Genomic DNA, 13,714 nt, shown 5'->3' on the forward strand with positions numbered 1-13,714 from the left:
TGGGAGATGTGGGAGGCCTGTGACTAGTGGTGAGCCGCAGGGATCGGTGCTGGGTCCTTTGTTGTTTGTCATCTATATCAATGATCTGGATGATAATGTGGTTAACAGCAAATTTGCGGATGACACCAAGATTGTGAGTGTTGTGGTCAGTGAGGAAGGCTATCATGGCTTGCAGAGGGATCTGCACCAGCTGGAAAAATGGGCTGAAAACAGGCAGATGGAATTTAATGCAGACAAGTGCAAGGTTTTGCACTTCAGTAGGACCGACCAGGGTAGGTCTTACACAGTGAACGGTAGGGCACTGAGGAGTGCAGTAGAACAAAAGGATCTGAGAACACAAGTACATTATTCCTTGAGAGTGGTGTCATAGGTAGATAGGGTCATAAAGAAAGCTTTTGGCACATTGGCCTTTATAAATCAGTGTAATGAGTACAGAAGGTGGGATGTTATATAAGATGTTGGTGAGGCCCAATTTGGAACATTGTGTGCAGTTTTGGTCACCTACCTACAGGAAAGATGTAAACAAGGTTGAGAGAGTGTAGAGAAAATTTACAAGGATGCTGATGGATCTGGAGGATCGGAGTTATATTGAAAGATTGAATAGGTTAGGACTGTATACTTACAACGTAGAAAATTGAGAGGAGACTTGACAGATATACAAAATTATGATGAGTATAGTAAATGCAACCAGACTTTTTCCATTGAGGTTGAGTGGGACTATAAGCAGAGGTCATGGTTTAAGGGTGAGAAGTTTAAGGGGAACATGAGGGGAAACTTCTTCACTCAGAGGATTGTGAGGGTGTGGGACGAGCTGCCAACACAAGTAGTACATGCAAGCTCGATTTCAACATTTAAGCAAAGTTTGGATAGGTTCATGGTTAGTAGGGATATGGAAGGCTTTGGTCCGGGTGCAGGTCAATGGGAGTAAGCAGTTTAAATAGTTTCAGCATGGACTAGGTGGGCCAAAGGGCCGGTTTGTGTGCTATATTTCTCTATGACTCTATCACATTCTCCTGGGATCCTGTCTTTTTCTTGCAATTATTTTTATGCTTTGGAGTTACAGAACATAACAATGGCCAAGGGCAGACAGAGATGGAGGACCTTCGTTGCTGGCCTAAACACCAGTAGCGTAATAGGCAGTAACTTAACAAAGCATATTAAAGAAAACTAGAGGTCATCATCAAGAGAAATAGATATTCCTCAAGTTTCTTTCAGGCCTCATTATAACATTTCAAAAGGCCACAGACAGTCCATAGTGGAAGCACGATGTAGAATTAACCAAGTGAGTAATAATAAGCTCAGGGTCAGCATTTGTTGACTGAATGCAGCTGCTCTGAAAAACGGTAACCCTATCTGCATGTGGTTTCTGCAATGATGCTGAGACCACATTGTGATCACTAAATACAGTACAGTAGATTGGGTCTAGTGTACCGAAAGACTGCTTGAATCCCTGGATGTCGTTGTCTGCTCCACAATCTAGCTGTAATGAGGGCATAGCTGTTGCTTGCTGCACAGCAAATGGGATAACAGGTGTTAAAACAAGGGGAGAAAAGGGAAAAGAGAATGAATATAGGTAGCAAGAAAGTAAGAATCTCTCTGGACATGCAGTGAAAGCATACCTCATCACTCAGAGATTCAATTGAAAATCAGGACATCTATCTCCACAGCCAGCCAGTCAGATATTTTTTCACTCAATGTCACAAAAGCACAGTTACACGAGGTTTCTCTACATAGCCCAACCACTGGGCTGGTACCAAGCCGCAAAGCATGTGTTACCAGGCCGCAAGGAAACGATATGATTTGGTGATATCAAATGATACGCACTTTTCCTCATTCCGTCACGCACTGTTGAACTTGAAATAACCTACCAAATCATACCAAATAACACATAAAACCTAAAATAACACTAACATATAGTAAAAGCAGGAATGATATGATAAATACACAGCCTATATAAAGTAGAAATAATGTATATACAGTGTAGTCTCACTTAACAGAATCGGGAAGATTAAGCCAAAACCAATTTGTAGAAAAAATTGGCACGTACACGCATGCACACATCATGTATGTGCACGTCACGCATGCGCACACAGGTGCCCGCGCAAGGCTTCATGGTCATGGTAGTCTTTCTCGGGGTAAACACAAGTGTCCCGTATTTGACTGCTACTTTTGTCCCTTATTTGGGAGTGAGAAAGTTGGCAACCCTACTTGAACACCAATCACCGCGCGCCCCCCCCCCGCCCGTCGGCTGGTCCGCAAGAATATTGTCAATATTAAACCGGTCCGCGGTGCAAAAAAGGTTGGGGACCCCTGACATAGCAGAACAGACTTCATGGGCTGAATGGCCTAATTCTGATTCTATGTCTGGTTCTATACAGTGGTGATAGCATCACCTTCCTAATTCACCAATAAGTTGTTCCAATACTGCAGCTTAAGTCAGGAATGCAAAGTCTTGGTAAACTTAAAGGATACTATGGAAAACTATCTGTTCAAGCTATTTACCTGCCTCCATGAGCCTACTTTCAACCAGAAGGACTCAACCTTTTGTCGGAGAGAAGGAAGTTAATGATTATGTTTATTATGTGTGATTGAATTGGCTGTAGTGATTAAACTGTTGTGTGTGTGTGTGTGTGTGTGTGTGTGAGGTATGAGATATGTCTAAATGCTGAAACGATGTTAAGTGTGTGTGCAGTGATGCTTGTATTGACAGATGAATTTGGTGGCTGTCTCCACTAGTCTTGACCAAATGAATGAGGCCATTAAACTTCTGTCAATATTATAACCTATTCTGTAAAGCTTCTCTTTATCTCTTTTGCCATTCCCTTTCATTGCCACTTCAACTTAACCAAGCAAAACACCTGGAGCCCCAGTAAATATGGCCTTTAGGGACGTGGTTTCAATTACAAGGATGTTAAGGTTCACACTTGTGTGCCTTGAGAGCTACTCCTACCCCAATGCCTGGTCCTGAGCAGCCACAACTCAACTGTATGGTGGGGCTGTCATGTAGTGACTCTAGCAATGTTGTAAATCAGTAGTTAGCTCCTTTTTTGATATGGAGCCCTGACATCAACTTGTACTGGTTGATTTTCACAGGTTTACAACAGCAAGATGGCGCTGGTGAAACACAGTGATGTGTTGTGGGCAGCTTACAAAACATCTAAATATATTTATTCTGAACTACTCTCACTGCAACCTGCAGCTTGTAGGTTCCCTTTAAGTAACACGTTTTTGAACTGTCTTAACAAACTAGTGACCTCACAATCTTCTGAAGAACTCAGTGGACTTAATTCTCAAGCATGCAGGCACGGCACCTTTAAGCAGATGAAGGTACATCACCACGGCCGAAAGAGAAGGAGGAATGGTAGACTCCAAGCCAGACTAAGATGCCGGGGAATAAAGTTTCCTCTACCCAGCATCTCATTAGCAAATATACAGTTGAGGGAGAACAAGATTGAAGACCTAAGGGCAAGATTGCTGAATTGGAAGGGAAATGAAGAATTGCTGTGCTCTGTGTTTAATGGCGACACGGCTCACCTCAGACATGCAGGATACATTGAGAAGACCCAAGTGGTTCTCAATACAGCAAATGGATTGGAATGCTGATTCGGAGAAGGCAAAAGGCAGGGGTCTCTTTTTCATAGTGTTGCTCAGAAATAGTGGTCTTGTCACACTCTTGCTCCCCTAACCTGGAACATCAAATAATTAAGTGCCAACCATTCTACTTACCAAGACAGTTCTCCTCCATCATCCTGACCGCAGTTTACATACCGCCAAAGACCAATATTAAGCAGGTTGTCAAGGTACTGAACATCGCCATTAGCAAACAAGATACAGCCTACCCCAATGCCTTTCGCATCATTATCAGGGACTTCAGTCTGGCTTGTTCAAAGAAATCTCTGCCCTATTACATTCAACACATCACCTGCAGCACCAGGTGACCTACATAATCTCTATCAGCACAGGTGCACAGAGCGATATGCTTTGCTTTGCTTTGAGCTGTGCTCTCCACCTCTGACTGTGTGGCTAAGTACAGCTCCAACACCATACTCAAGTTTGCTAATGACACCACTGTTGTGGGCTGTATCAAAGGTGGTGATGAATCAGCATACAGGAGGGAGATGAAAAATTTGGCTGAGTGGTGTCATAACAACAACTTCTCACTTAATGTCAGCAAGACCAAGCAACTGATTGTAGACTTCAAGAAAGGGAAACCAGAGGTCCATGGGCCAGTATTCATCAGAGGATCAGAGGTGGAAAGGATCAGTAACTCTAAATTCCTGGGTGTCGCTGTCTCAGAGGATATATCCTGGATACATCATATAAATGTAATTGCAGGAGGAGAAGATGGCGGCGCAACACAGCGCAGCGGCCACTCCGGTGAATGATATCTGTAATCTGTCAAGTAGGATGCCGTGCACAATTCTGATTTGATGGAGACAGACGTGAGAGCGCGGAGGAACATCTGGTGAAACTTCTGAAATGCCTGTTTCGCTGCCGCCGCTACTGTGTGATCCAAAATCTCTGGAGGGGAAGGCCCTGAATCCTCAGCTTTGCTTGTTGCTCAGCGGCCGGGACGGGGTCAAAGCGCTCAGCAGAGGATGGTGCTCAGTGCTCAGTGTCGGAGGGCTGGTCAGAGGCTCGAAGTTTTCGGACGGACTCAGAGTCGGACTGTGGTTGGGTGCTTTCAGGATGCTGCATCGGCAAGTTTGCGGCGCTGGAGGGTCATGGCAGGGAGAGTTTCTTCCTTCTACCGTCTATGTTAGATGATGGGGCTATCGGGACTTTGAGACTTTTTTTTTACCGTGCCCATGGTCTGCTCTTATCAAATTACGGTATTGCTTTGCACTGTTGTAACTATATGTTATAATTATGTGTTTTTTGTCAGTTTTAGTCTTGGTCTGTCCTCTGTTTCTGTGATATCATACTGGAGGAACATTGTATCATTTTTTAATGCATGCATTTCTAAATGACAATAAACGAGGACTGAGTGTCCTCATAATCTAAAAATAAATCTAAAAAACAATAAAGCACGACAGCACCTCTGCTTTCTTAGGAGCCTGCTGAGATTTGGCATATCATTAAAAACCTTGACAAACTTTTACAGATGTGTGGTGGAAGTGTATTGACTGGCTGCATTACAGCCTGGTATGGGAAATCCACTGTAGTGAATTTGGCCCAGTACAAAACAGATAAAGCCCTCCCAACCACTGAGCACATCTATATGAAATGTTGCTGTAGAAAAGCAGCATCCATCATCAGAGATCCTCACCACCCAGGCCATGCTCTTTTCTCATTGCTGCATCAGGTAGAAGGTACAGATGCCTCAGGACTTGCACCACCAGGTTCAAGAACAGTTACTATTCCTCAAACATCAGGCTCTGAAACAAAAGAGGATAACTACACACATTCCATTTCAGGTGTTCCCACAACCAATGATCTCACTTTAAGGATTCTTTACCTTGTTATTTCATGCTCTTGTTATTCATTGTTATTTATTTATATTTGCTTTGTACCATTTGTTGTCTCCTATGCGGTTGCTCTTTCATTAATCCTGTTTACAGTTACTGTTCGATAGATTTGCTGAGTATCCCACAGGAAAAAGAATCTCAGGGTTGTACGTGGTGACATGTATATACACTGATAATAAATTTTACTTTGAACTTTGAACTCTTGATCACTGTTATACTATGATTAGCAATGCCTACCGTTCCATGCCTAGACCGCATTTCAGGAAATCTAATCACTTGGTTGTCCTCCTCCTACCTGTATATAAGATTAGGCTAAGGAACAAGGCTCCAGAGATAAAGACAACAGAGAGGTGGTCGCTGGAGGCAGAGGATCAGCTATGGGATTGTTTCGAGTTGGAGGACTGGGACTCATCAAAGGATCTGAACTAATACACTACGGTTGTCACAAACCTTATAAAAACAATTGTAGAAGACTGTGCCCCCACAAACTCATTCAGAGCCTTCCGCAACCAAAAAACCCTGTATGAGCCAAGACATCCGCAATCTGCTGACAGCCATTTCAGTATCATCCAGGTCTGGTGACCAAGCAGTCGTACCAAGGTCCAGGTATGATCTCCAGACAGTCATCTCACATGCAAAGTGGCAATTCCAGACCAAACTTGCATCACTGAAGGATGCTCGACAGCTGTGGCAGGGCTTGAATGCTGTCAGGTCCCACAAAATGAAAGCAAGCGACATAGGTGACAAGGCTTTGCTCCCAGACGAGCTCAATGCCTTCTATGCTCGGTTTGACTATCAAAACATGGAGGCACTTTCACGAACTCTCACAGCCCTCAATGGTTTCAGTATCTGAGGCCAATGTGAGAGCATTCTTCAGGAGGGTGAACTCATGGAAAGCATTTAGCCCAGATGGCGTACCTGGCCCGAGTACTAAAGACCTGGCTGGAGCGTTCACTGAGATCTTTAACCTCTCACTTCAGCAGTCTGAGATGCCCACCTGCTTCATGCAGGCTTCAACTAGTGCCCAAGAAGAACAGGGTAACCTACCTCAATGACTATTGTCCAGTAGCACTTATAACCACAGAGGTGGAGTGTTTTGAGAAATTGGTGATGAATCTTATTAACTCCTGCCTGAGAAGTGACGTGGATCCACTCCAATTTGCCTACTGGAGCAACAGGTCCACAGCAGATACCATCTCAGTGGCTCTTCACTCAACCCTGGGACATCTGGACAGCAAAGATGCATACATCAGGATACCCTTCATTGACTACAGCTTGGCTTTCAATACCATCATCCCCTCAAAACTAATCAGTAAGCTTCAAGAACTTGGTCTCAATACCTTCTTGTGCAATTGGATCCTCAATTTCCTCATAGATGTACCACAAGGCTGTGTGCTTAGTCCCCTGCTCTACTTGCTTTTTACTTATAACTGTGAGGTTAAGCACAGCTCCAACACCATATTTAAGTTTGCTAATGACACCATTATCATTAGCCGAATCAAAGGTGGAGATGAATCAGCATATAGTTGGGAGATTAAAAATCTGGCTGAGTGGTGCCATAACAACAACCTCTCACACAATGTCAGCAAGACCAAGGAGATGATTAATGACTTCAGGAAGAGGAAACCAGAAGTCCATGAGCCGCTCCTCATCGGAGGATGAGAAGTGGAGAGGGTCAGCAACTTGGTGTTATAATTTCAGAGGATCTGCCCAGCACGTAAGTGCCATTATGAAGAAAACACAGCAGCGCTATCACAGGAAAACAGCATCCATGATAATCCATCACAATTCAAGCCATGTTCTCTTCTCGCTGCTGCCATCAGGCAGAAGGTTTAGGAGCCTCAGGACCCACGCCACCAGGTTCAGGAACGGTTATTACACATCAACCATCAGGCTCTTGAACGAGAGGGAATAACTTAACTCAACTTCACTCGCCCCCATCACTTAACTGCTCCCACAACCTATGGACTCACTTTCAAGGACTTTTCATCTCATGTTCTCGATATTTATTGCTTATTTATTTATTATTATTTTTTTCTTTTCGTTTATACTTGCACAGTTTATTGTCTTTTGCACATTGGTTGGTTGTCCATCCTTTTGGGTGTGGTTTTTCATTGATTCTATTGTATTTCTTATATTTACCGTGGTTACCCACAAGAAAATCAATCTGTGTTGATAAATATCTTTAAGGTAGTAGAAAGCTCGCAAAGTGCTTCAAAGAAGTGCGATCAACCAAAATCTGCAAAGGCCAAGGAAGAAGATATTAAGATAGGTAACTAAAAACTAGGTTTCAAGGACCACTTTAAGGAAAAGATGTAGAAAGGGAATTCCAAAGTATAACACCATGCAGCTGATGGCTCAGCTATCAGATGCTCATGAAGCCACTTTACAGAAACACTGAAACAAGCAAGTGTAATGCAGTAGAGAACTGCAAACAAAAGGATGTGCGTTATTCTTATGGTGCTGGTGAACCAGAAGCCAATCTAAATCAGTGATGTCAGGGGAAAGCTTGGAAGAGCTGCAGCTGAGTTATGAAAGACCTCAGGTCTGCAGAATGAAGAAGGAAAGCAACCATGATAGCACTGGAATAGGTGAGTGTTGAAACAGATTCAGATCATTCATGCTCTATAGCTCAATTCACTTTCAAACCACATGCACAGACTTAATGAAATTTTAAAAATATTGGTAGTCTATCTTGAAAGTAACTGGTAATTGGTTTATTATCGGCACATGATGCAGTGAAAAGCTTTTGTTTGCATGTCATTCAGGTGATGAGACAGCCTACAGAGAGGAGGTGGGAGAACTTAAGGCCTGGTGCCAGGCAAATCTCATCCTCAATGTCAACAATACAAAGGAGATGGTTATCAACTTCAAGAGAACTTGCATCACTCACACCCCTCTCCATATCAGGGGCACAGTAGTGGAAACGGCTAACAGTTTCAAACTCCTGGAAATGCACATCTTGCACAACCTCCTATGGTCCCAGAACACATCCTACACAATCAGGAAAGCTTGCCAATGCCCTTACTTTCTGAGAAGCTGAAGGGAGCTGGACTTTGCACATCTATACTCCAGTCATTCTACAGATGCACAGTAGAAAGTATCCTAACAAGCTGCATCACTGCATGGTACAGAAACTGTACTGCGGCAGACAGAAAGGCTCTCCAACGGGTAGTCAGAACTGCCCAACACATCACTGGCACCAACGCATCCACCATCAAAGACATATGTACAGAAAGGTGCTGGAAAAGGGCTAGTGGCTTCATGAAAGATCCCTGCCACCTTGTTCAAGGTCTGTTTGTCCTACTCCCATCAGGGAGGAGACTACATAGCATCCATGCTAGGACAATCAGACTCAAAAAGTTATTTTCCCCAAGCAGTAAGGCTGAACAACACCTCCACCCACCACACCCCCAACCACCACTACTTTATTGCTTCCTGCAGTCACCTTATGTACAGACACTCCTGTGCCTAACATCACTTTATAGATATACAATCAATCTATAAGCTATCTTATGTATTCATTGTGTTTTTTATTAGTATTGTGTTCTTTATCTTATTGTGTTTTTTGTGCTGCATCAGATCTGGAGTAACAATTATTTCATTTTCCTTTACACTAGTGTACTGGAAGTGGCATTAAGCAATCTTGAACCTTTATGGATGAAGGGAGTTCTAGATTTCTTTAACTTTATATGGAAAACGGATTCCTCTTTCCTGAATGGGCTATTATTTAGGATCATATCCTCTTGCCCGAGATAGTCCCATCAAAGAATATAGTTGCTTTTTATCTACATGATTGAATTGGATCACCCACGCATTAATCTATGTATAAAGGTAAATGAGTCAAGATTATGTAAGATGCCTTAATAATTTAGCTGTGCAATGGACTCTGCAATAACGTGCATTTCAAATAGCCTCTGACAACTAAGTCCAGCTCCTGGCCTTCATATGTGGCTTAGCTACTAAGCCCAGCAGAACTGTTTCTACAGATAGGAGAAGGGGCAAAGGCGGGTTATCAGTACCTTCAAACCAACCACTTTGGGCAAATGGGGCTCATCAGCTGTGGTTGGCAGCTTAACTAGGAGAAGGAAAGCTCTGATCTCAAACTTCTGCTGCCTAGTATCCTGACCCACTCATGTGGAAGACTTCAGGAGTAACCCCCGAAGAAAAATCTGGAACTAAAGTCTCTAAGCCAGTTCTATGTTGAGTTCAACACTGACTGGCAACATCCATGGTCGACCCCGACCAACAAAGAGTATTAAGCTATGTATGGTCCCAAGCCTGGCTGCACAGGGAGGGTTGGGCATGGGCTGTAGGTTTTTATGTTTAGAAAAAAACAAAGCAGGTCACTTATTGAACACCAAAAAATCTGAACACAAAGTGCAGTAAAAGTCTTGTACATAATTACCTCATCACGGCAGACCAGCCTTTTAAAGTGTACCCCAACTCAAATCTAGTGTTTGTGAATTCTGTGTATTTCCACCAATTACATCACCCTACAGGGTGAGCAAGCACATCCTGTAAAATATCCAGAGCTACACAAGTGCCAACAAAAGCTCCAAAGCCCTCATCCATGGAAGAGGGAGGATCTTCGCCTAAAAGACATATGAAGTCATGTGACAAAGCCACAAGTCTGTCAAAGCCTCAGGGCTGGTCAACCTTCTTGGAGAGGCTAGCCAAAGAATACCTGGTGATGTGACCTTGAAGTCGACACTGTCAAGTACTCTCGAATTTCTGGCTAATAGCTTGAGTAAGTGGTCATTTAGGGGCTTAAGGAATAGAAAGGATTGATGTTACAAGAGTAGACAATGCTAGTTAGGCCACAGCTAGGGTATTGTCTACAATTTTGGTCACCACACTACAGGAAGGTCAAGACAAGGTCGGTGGCTGGGGGCATAGATCTAAAGCAATTGCTAGGGTTAGAGGGGAGCTGGTGTGCACCTGGAACTTACTGCCTGAGAAGATGGAGGTTGAAATTCTCGCCACATTTAAAACATATCTGAATAAGAGCTGACTGTTTGCAGTATTTTTCATATTTATTTTTAGTCTGAACAGATTATGGAGCCAACGTGGACAGGATGGGATGGGACTCTCTTTTTGCATCGTAATTTTTTCCCACTTGGTACCTTGGGAAAAGTGAGTGGGTTTGGTCCCGGCAGGTGGTGCTGCTCTCCCTCAGAACGGCCACACACTGGCTGAAGGCAGCGTGGACATCTTCAACTGTGTATCAAAAATAAGGTTGATTTCCTGTTTATCTCAAAAGAGACGAAGAAAAACGTATCCCAAAATATCATCCCTATCCTTGGATGAGTTGGTGTCTAGTCACGAAAATGTTCCAGAAAATATATAGAATTCAACATTCTTGAACTTTCTAGATCCTTACAGCAACTGACGAAGTGGCTTGTTTCCTATCTTGCAATTGTTTTAAGTACTATCTATTTAATACTTACGTTTTACATAAGTAACGCAGATTTTGAAAAGAAGCATACGAAAGAGTGATTAAATGAGGCTACATCCAACTAAATTCAAATCAATTTGATTCTGTGTTTTGGCATTGGAAGTCTTTCTCCACCCTCATCACTTTAACGAAACCTACCTCGCCATCCTTCCCTCTCTCTCTCTTTCAACTTCGGAACCACTCGGCTATTCTCGCCAATGGTTTGTCCCATCAACCGGAAGTGACGTATGGGGAGTGAGCTGTGTAGCCGAGTTGCTGAGAGTTTTTTCCTTGCTTGTTGCGAGTCCCATACTGAGAAGTGCTTCTGGTGTTGGTTGTCCAGAGGAAGGTTCACGTCTTTAGAATTCAAATTAAATGAATGATTTAATGCATTTTTTTTAGCCTCAACAATTGGAAGATCACCAGTTGGGTGAGTGAGTTTTTCAAGAAAATTCGGCTTAGATTCTCTGAGACTGCAAGATAGCCCTGTTGAGATCAGGCTGACTGACCACCTGGCTGTTTTAATTAAGTGGGGGGAACCGGCAGAAAGAGACCCTAAAGGTTCCCTTCTAAACTAGCTGATGTGGAAAATGAAAGAAAGCAATTGAAGACGAAGAAGGGAAGCTGGCGAGTAACGGGAAGCTGGCGACTAACTGGAAGCTTCATTTGTTGGGAGTCGGGGTCTTTGTAAGACAAAAAGACACAAAGTACTGACTGCCCACTGGGCCCTCTGCAGAATCGCCCCCCAAGAAGAAAGGCTGTGTTTGTGACACAACCCCTTCTGGTAATTAGATTCAGTTGTCCCTGTTGTTTGTCTCTCTATCTCTCTCTTGTAAAACACTTGCGTGGCTATTAGGTTGCTTTAAATGTTCTAATCTGATCGCAAGAGAACTAAAGACGGGTGTGTTCATTAATCCTGCAAAAATTTCCTGACAGCCTGTAATAGATAAGACACAAATGATCTGATTGATTATTGCCGATTTGCAAGGTTTCCAAGACGTTTCAGAAGCGCTACTGAGAGGAAGGGACTTATTAACGGAAGCTGCATCTTCTGCTTGGAAGACTTGAAAGGGTGGTTATTGAGCTCTCGCTTAGTAAGTCGAACTCGCTTGCTACATACTTTAAAGAAACAAAACGGCAATGGCTAAAAAGCAGAATCAAAAAGGTGAGTTTAAAGGAATAAAAGACGTGCATTTCTCTAATACTAATTTATCTGTTTTTTTTCCCCTTCAAATTAGTCATCTTCAAAAGTACCTGGTCATTTTGTATTAAATCCGCTTTCTAAAAGCACCATCTGTTTATTGTCACATTAATTTACTATATGAAAAGAGTTATTTTCCAGAAATGAGTTTAAGATTATTTCAGAAGTACAGCTCTTTGATTTGGAGGTGTTGTTACTCCATTCAGTTAACGAATTTTGACAAACTTCAGTTTCTCAAGCTTGGAAGGGAAAGACTCTGGGTGTATATTATCGACAGGAGAATTTTTTGAGAGCGCAATTTGTAGAGCAGTTAGACCCTATGCTCAAAAGTTTTTTGAATCAGCATATTGGCTCACTAATAGAGGAAGTTCTAGTCGCTGTATTCATTACAAATGTTAAGTTCAGTGTAGAAATAGTAAACTGCAGTTTGTAAGAAAGACTTTGTGCTGGGAATAAATAGCAAATAAGTCAGCTGACCTTGCAAGACTAATGAATTTAGACTTAAAAAATACAAAGGCAACAAATATCACAAGTCTTTTAGGCAGTGGAAGTAGTGGGGGGTGAGTACTGACACATGAGGCTAAATGGTTGAGAAGGGTGATTGGATCAAGATTTCAAGGCTCTTGCATTTCATGCCAGCACAGGTGATACTGGTCCAGAAGATGTACCTTAGAAAACGGCAGATTTTTTAAAACACTTTTTTTTTCCTCCTCCATTTTTCTTTTGGTGGGAATATTATCCTGTTATTTCATCCTTTTCCATTCTGTTTTGGCACCTAGTTAAGTAATTTTTTTTGTCAAAAAGATGATTTCTTGTGTAATGACTGGTTATATGACTGCAACAGAAAGTGATGAACTACCGAGAAGCTGGAAGATGAACAGTGAAGGAAGCATTGCCTTTTAACAATTTGGTCAGTGTATTGAATGCATCATTCATTACTGTGCATGTGTTTCTACTGATCATTTGCTGATTAGTGCTAAACTTTATTAGTTTGCAGCACGAGTTACAATCAGTGGTCACTTTATTAGGTACCTCCTATACCTAATAAAGTGGCTCCTGAGCATATGTTTGTGGTCTTGTACTGCTGTAGCCCATCCATTTCAAGGTTCAACATGTGCATTCGGAGATGTTCCTTTACACACCACTGTTATAGCATATGATTATTTGAGTTTACTGTCGCTTTCCTGTCAGCTTCAACCAGCATGGCCATTCTCCTGACTTCATTAGCAAGGCGTTTTCACCCACAGAACTGCTATTGACTGGGTACTTTATTGCTTCTCGCACCATTCTCTGTAAACTCTAGAGATGTGAGTGAAAATCCCAGGAGATCAGCATTTTCTGAGATGCTCAAACCACCCTGTCCAGCACATTCCACGATCAGTCACTTGGATCACCTTTCTTTCCCATTCTGTTGTTTGGTCTGAACAACAACTGGGCCTCTTGGCCATGTTTGCATGCTCTTTTGCTGCCACGTGATTGGCTGATTAGCTATTTGCATTAACAAGCTGGTGTTCAGATGTACCTAATAAAGTAGCCACTGAGTGTACATTTGCTTTTCAAAGTCAGCAATTGTATACAGTGCAGTTTTTAAAAAAAAGCAGGCATTCT

At 42.6% G+C, this 13,714-nt stretch overlaps 1 protein-coding gene across 5 annotated transcripts in view; it reads left to right on the forward strand.

Moving 5' to 3' along the window:
* The first annotated feature begins 11,176 nt into the window (after window positions 1-11,176).
* The window catches only part of LOC134340248 (spermatogenesis-associated serine-rich protein 2-like), a 126,172-nt gene continuing 123,634 nt past the window's right edge, over window positions 11,177-13,714 (forward strand). For 2 of the 5 annotated variants that reach the window (XM_063037254.1, XM_063037256.1), the window contains exons 1-2: window positions 11,177-11,689; window positions 11,894-12,070. In XM_063037254.1, coding sequence (XP_062893324.1) covers window positions 12,046-12,070 — 25 coding nt within the window. In that variant the 5' untranslated portion in view covers window positions 11,177-11,689; window positions 11,894-12,045. The remainder of the gene's footprint in view (window positions 11,690-11,893; window positions 12,071-13,714) is intronic. The other 3 variants (XM_063037255.1, XM_063037257.1, XM_063037258.1) reach the window with 3 other exon arrangements.

This window comes from Mobula hypostoma, chromosome X1 (assembly GCF_963921235.1).
Source record: "Mobula hypostoma chromosome X1, sMobHyp1.1, whole genome shotgun sequence".
In the NCBI taxonomy this organism is placed as follows: Eukaryota; Metazoa; Chordata; class Chondrichthyes; order Myliobatiformes; family Myliobatidae; genus Mobula; species Mobula hypostoma.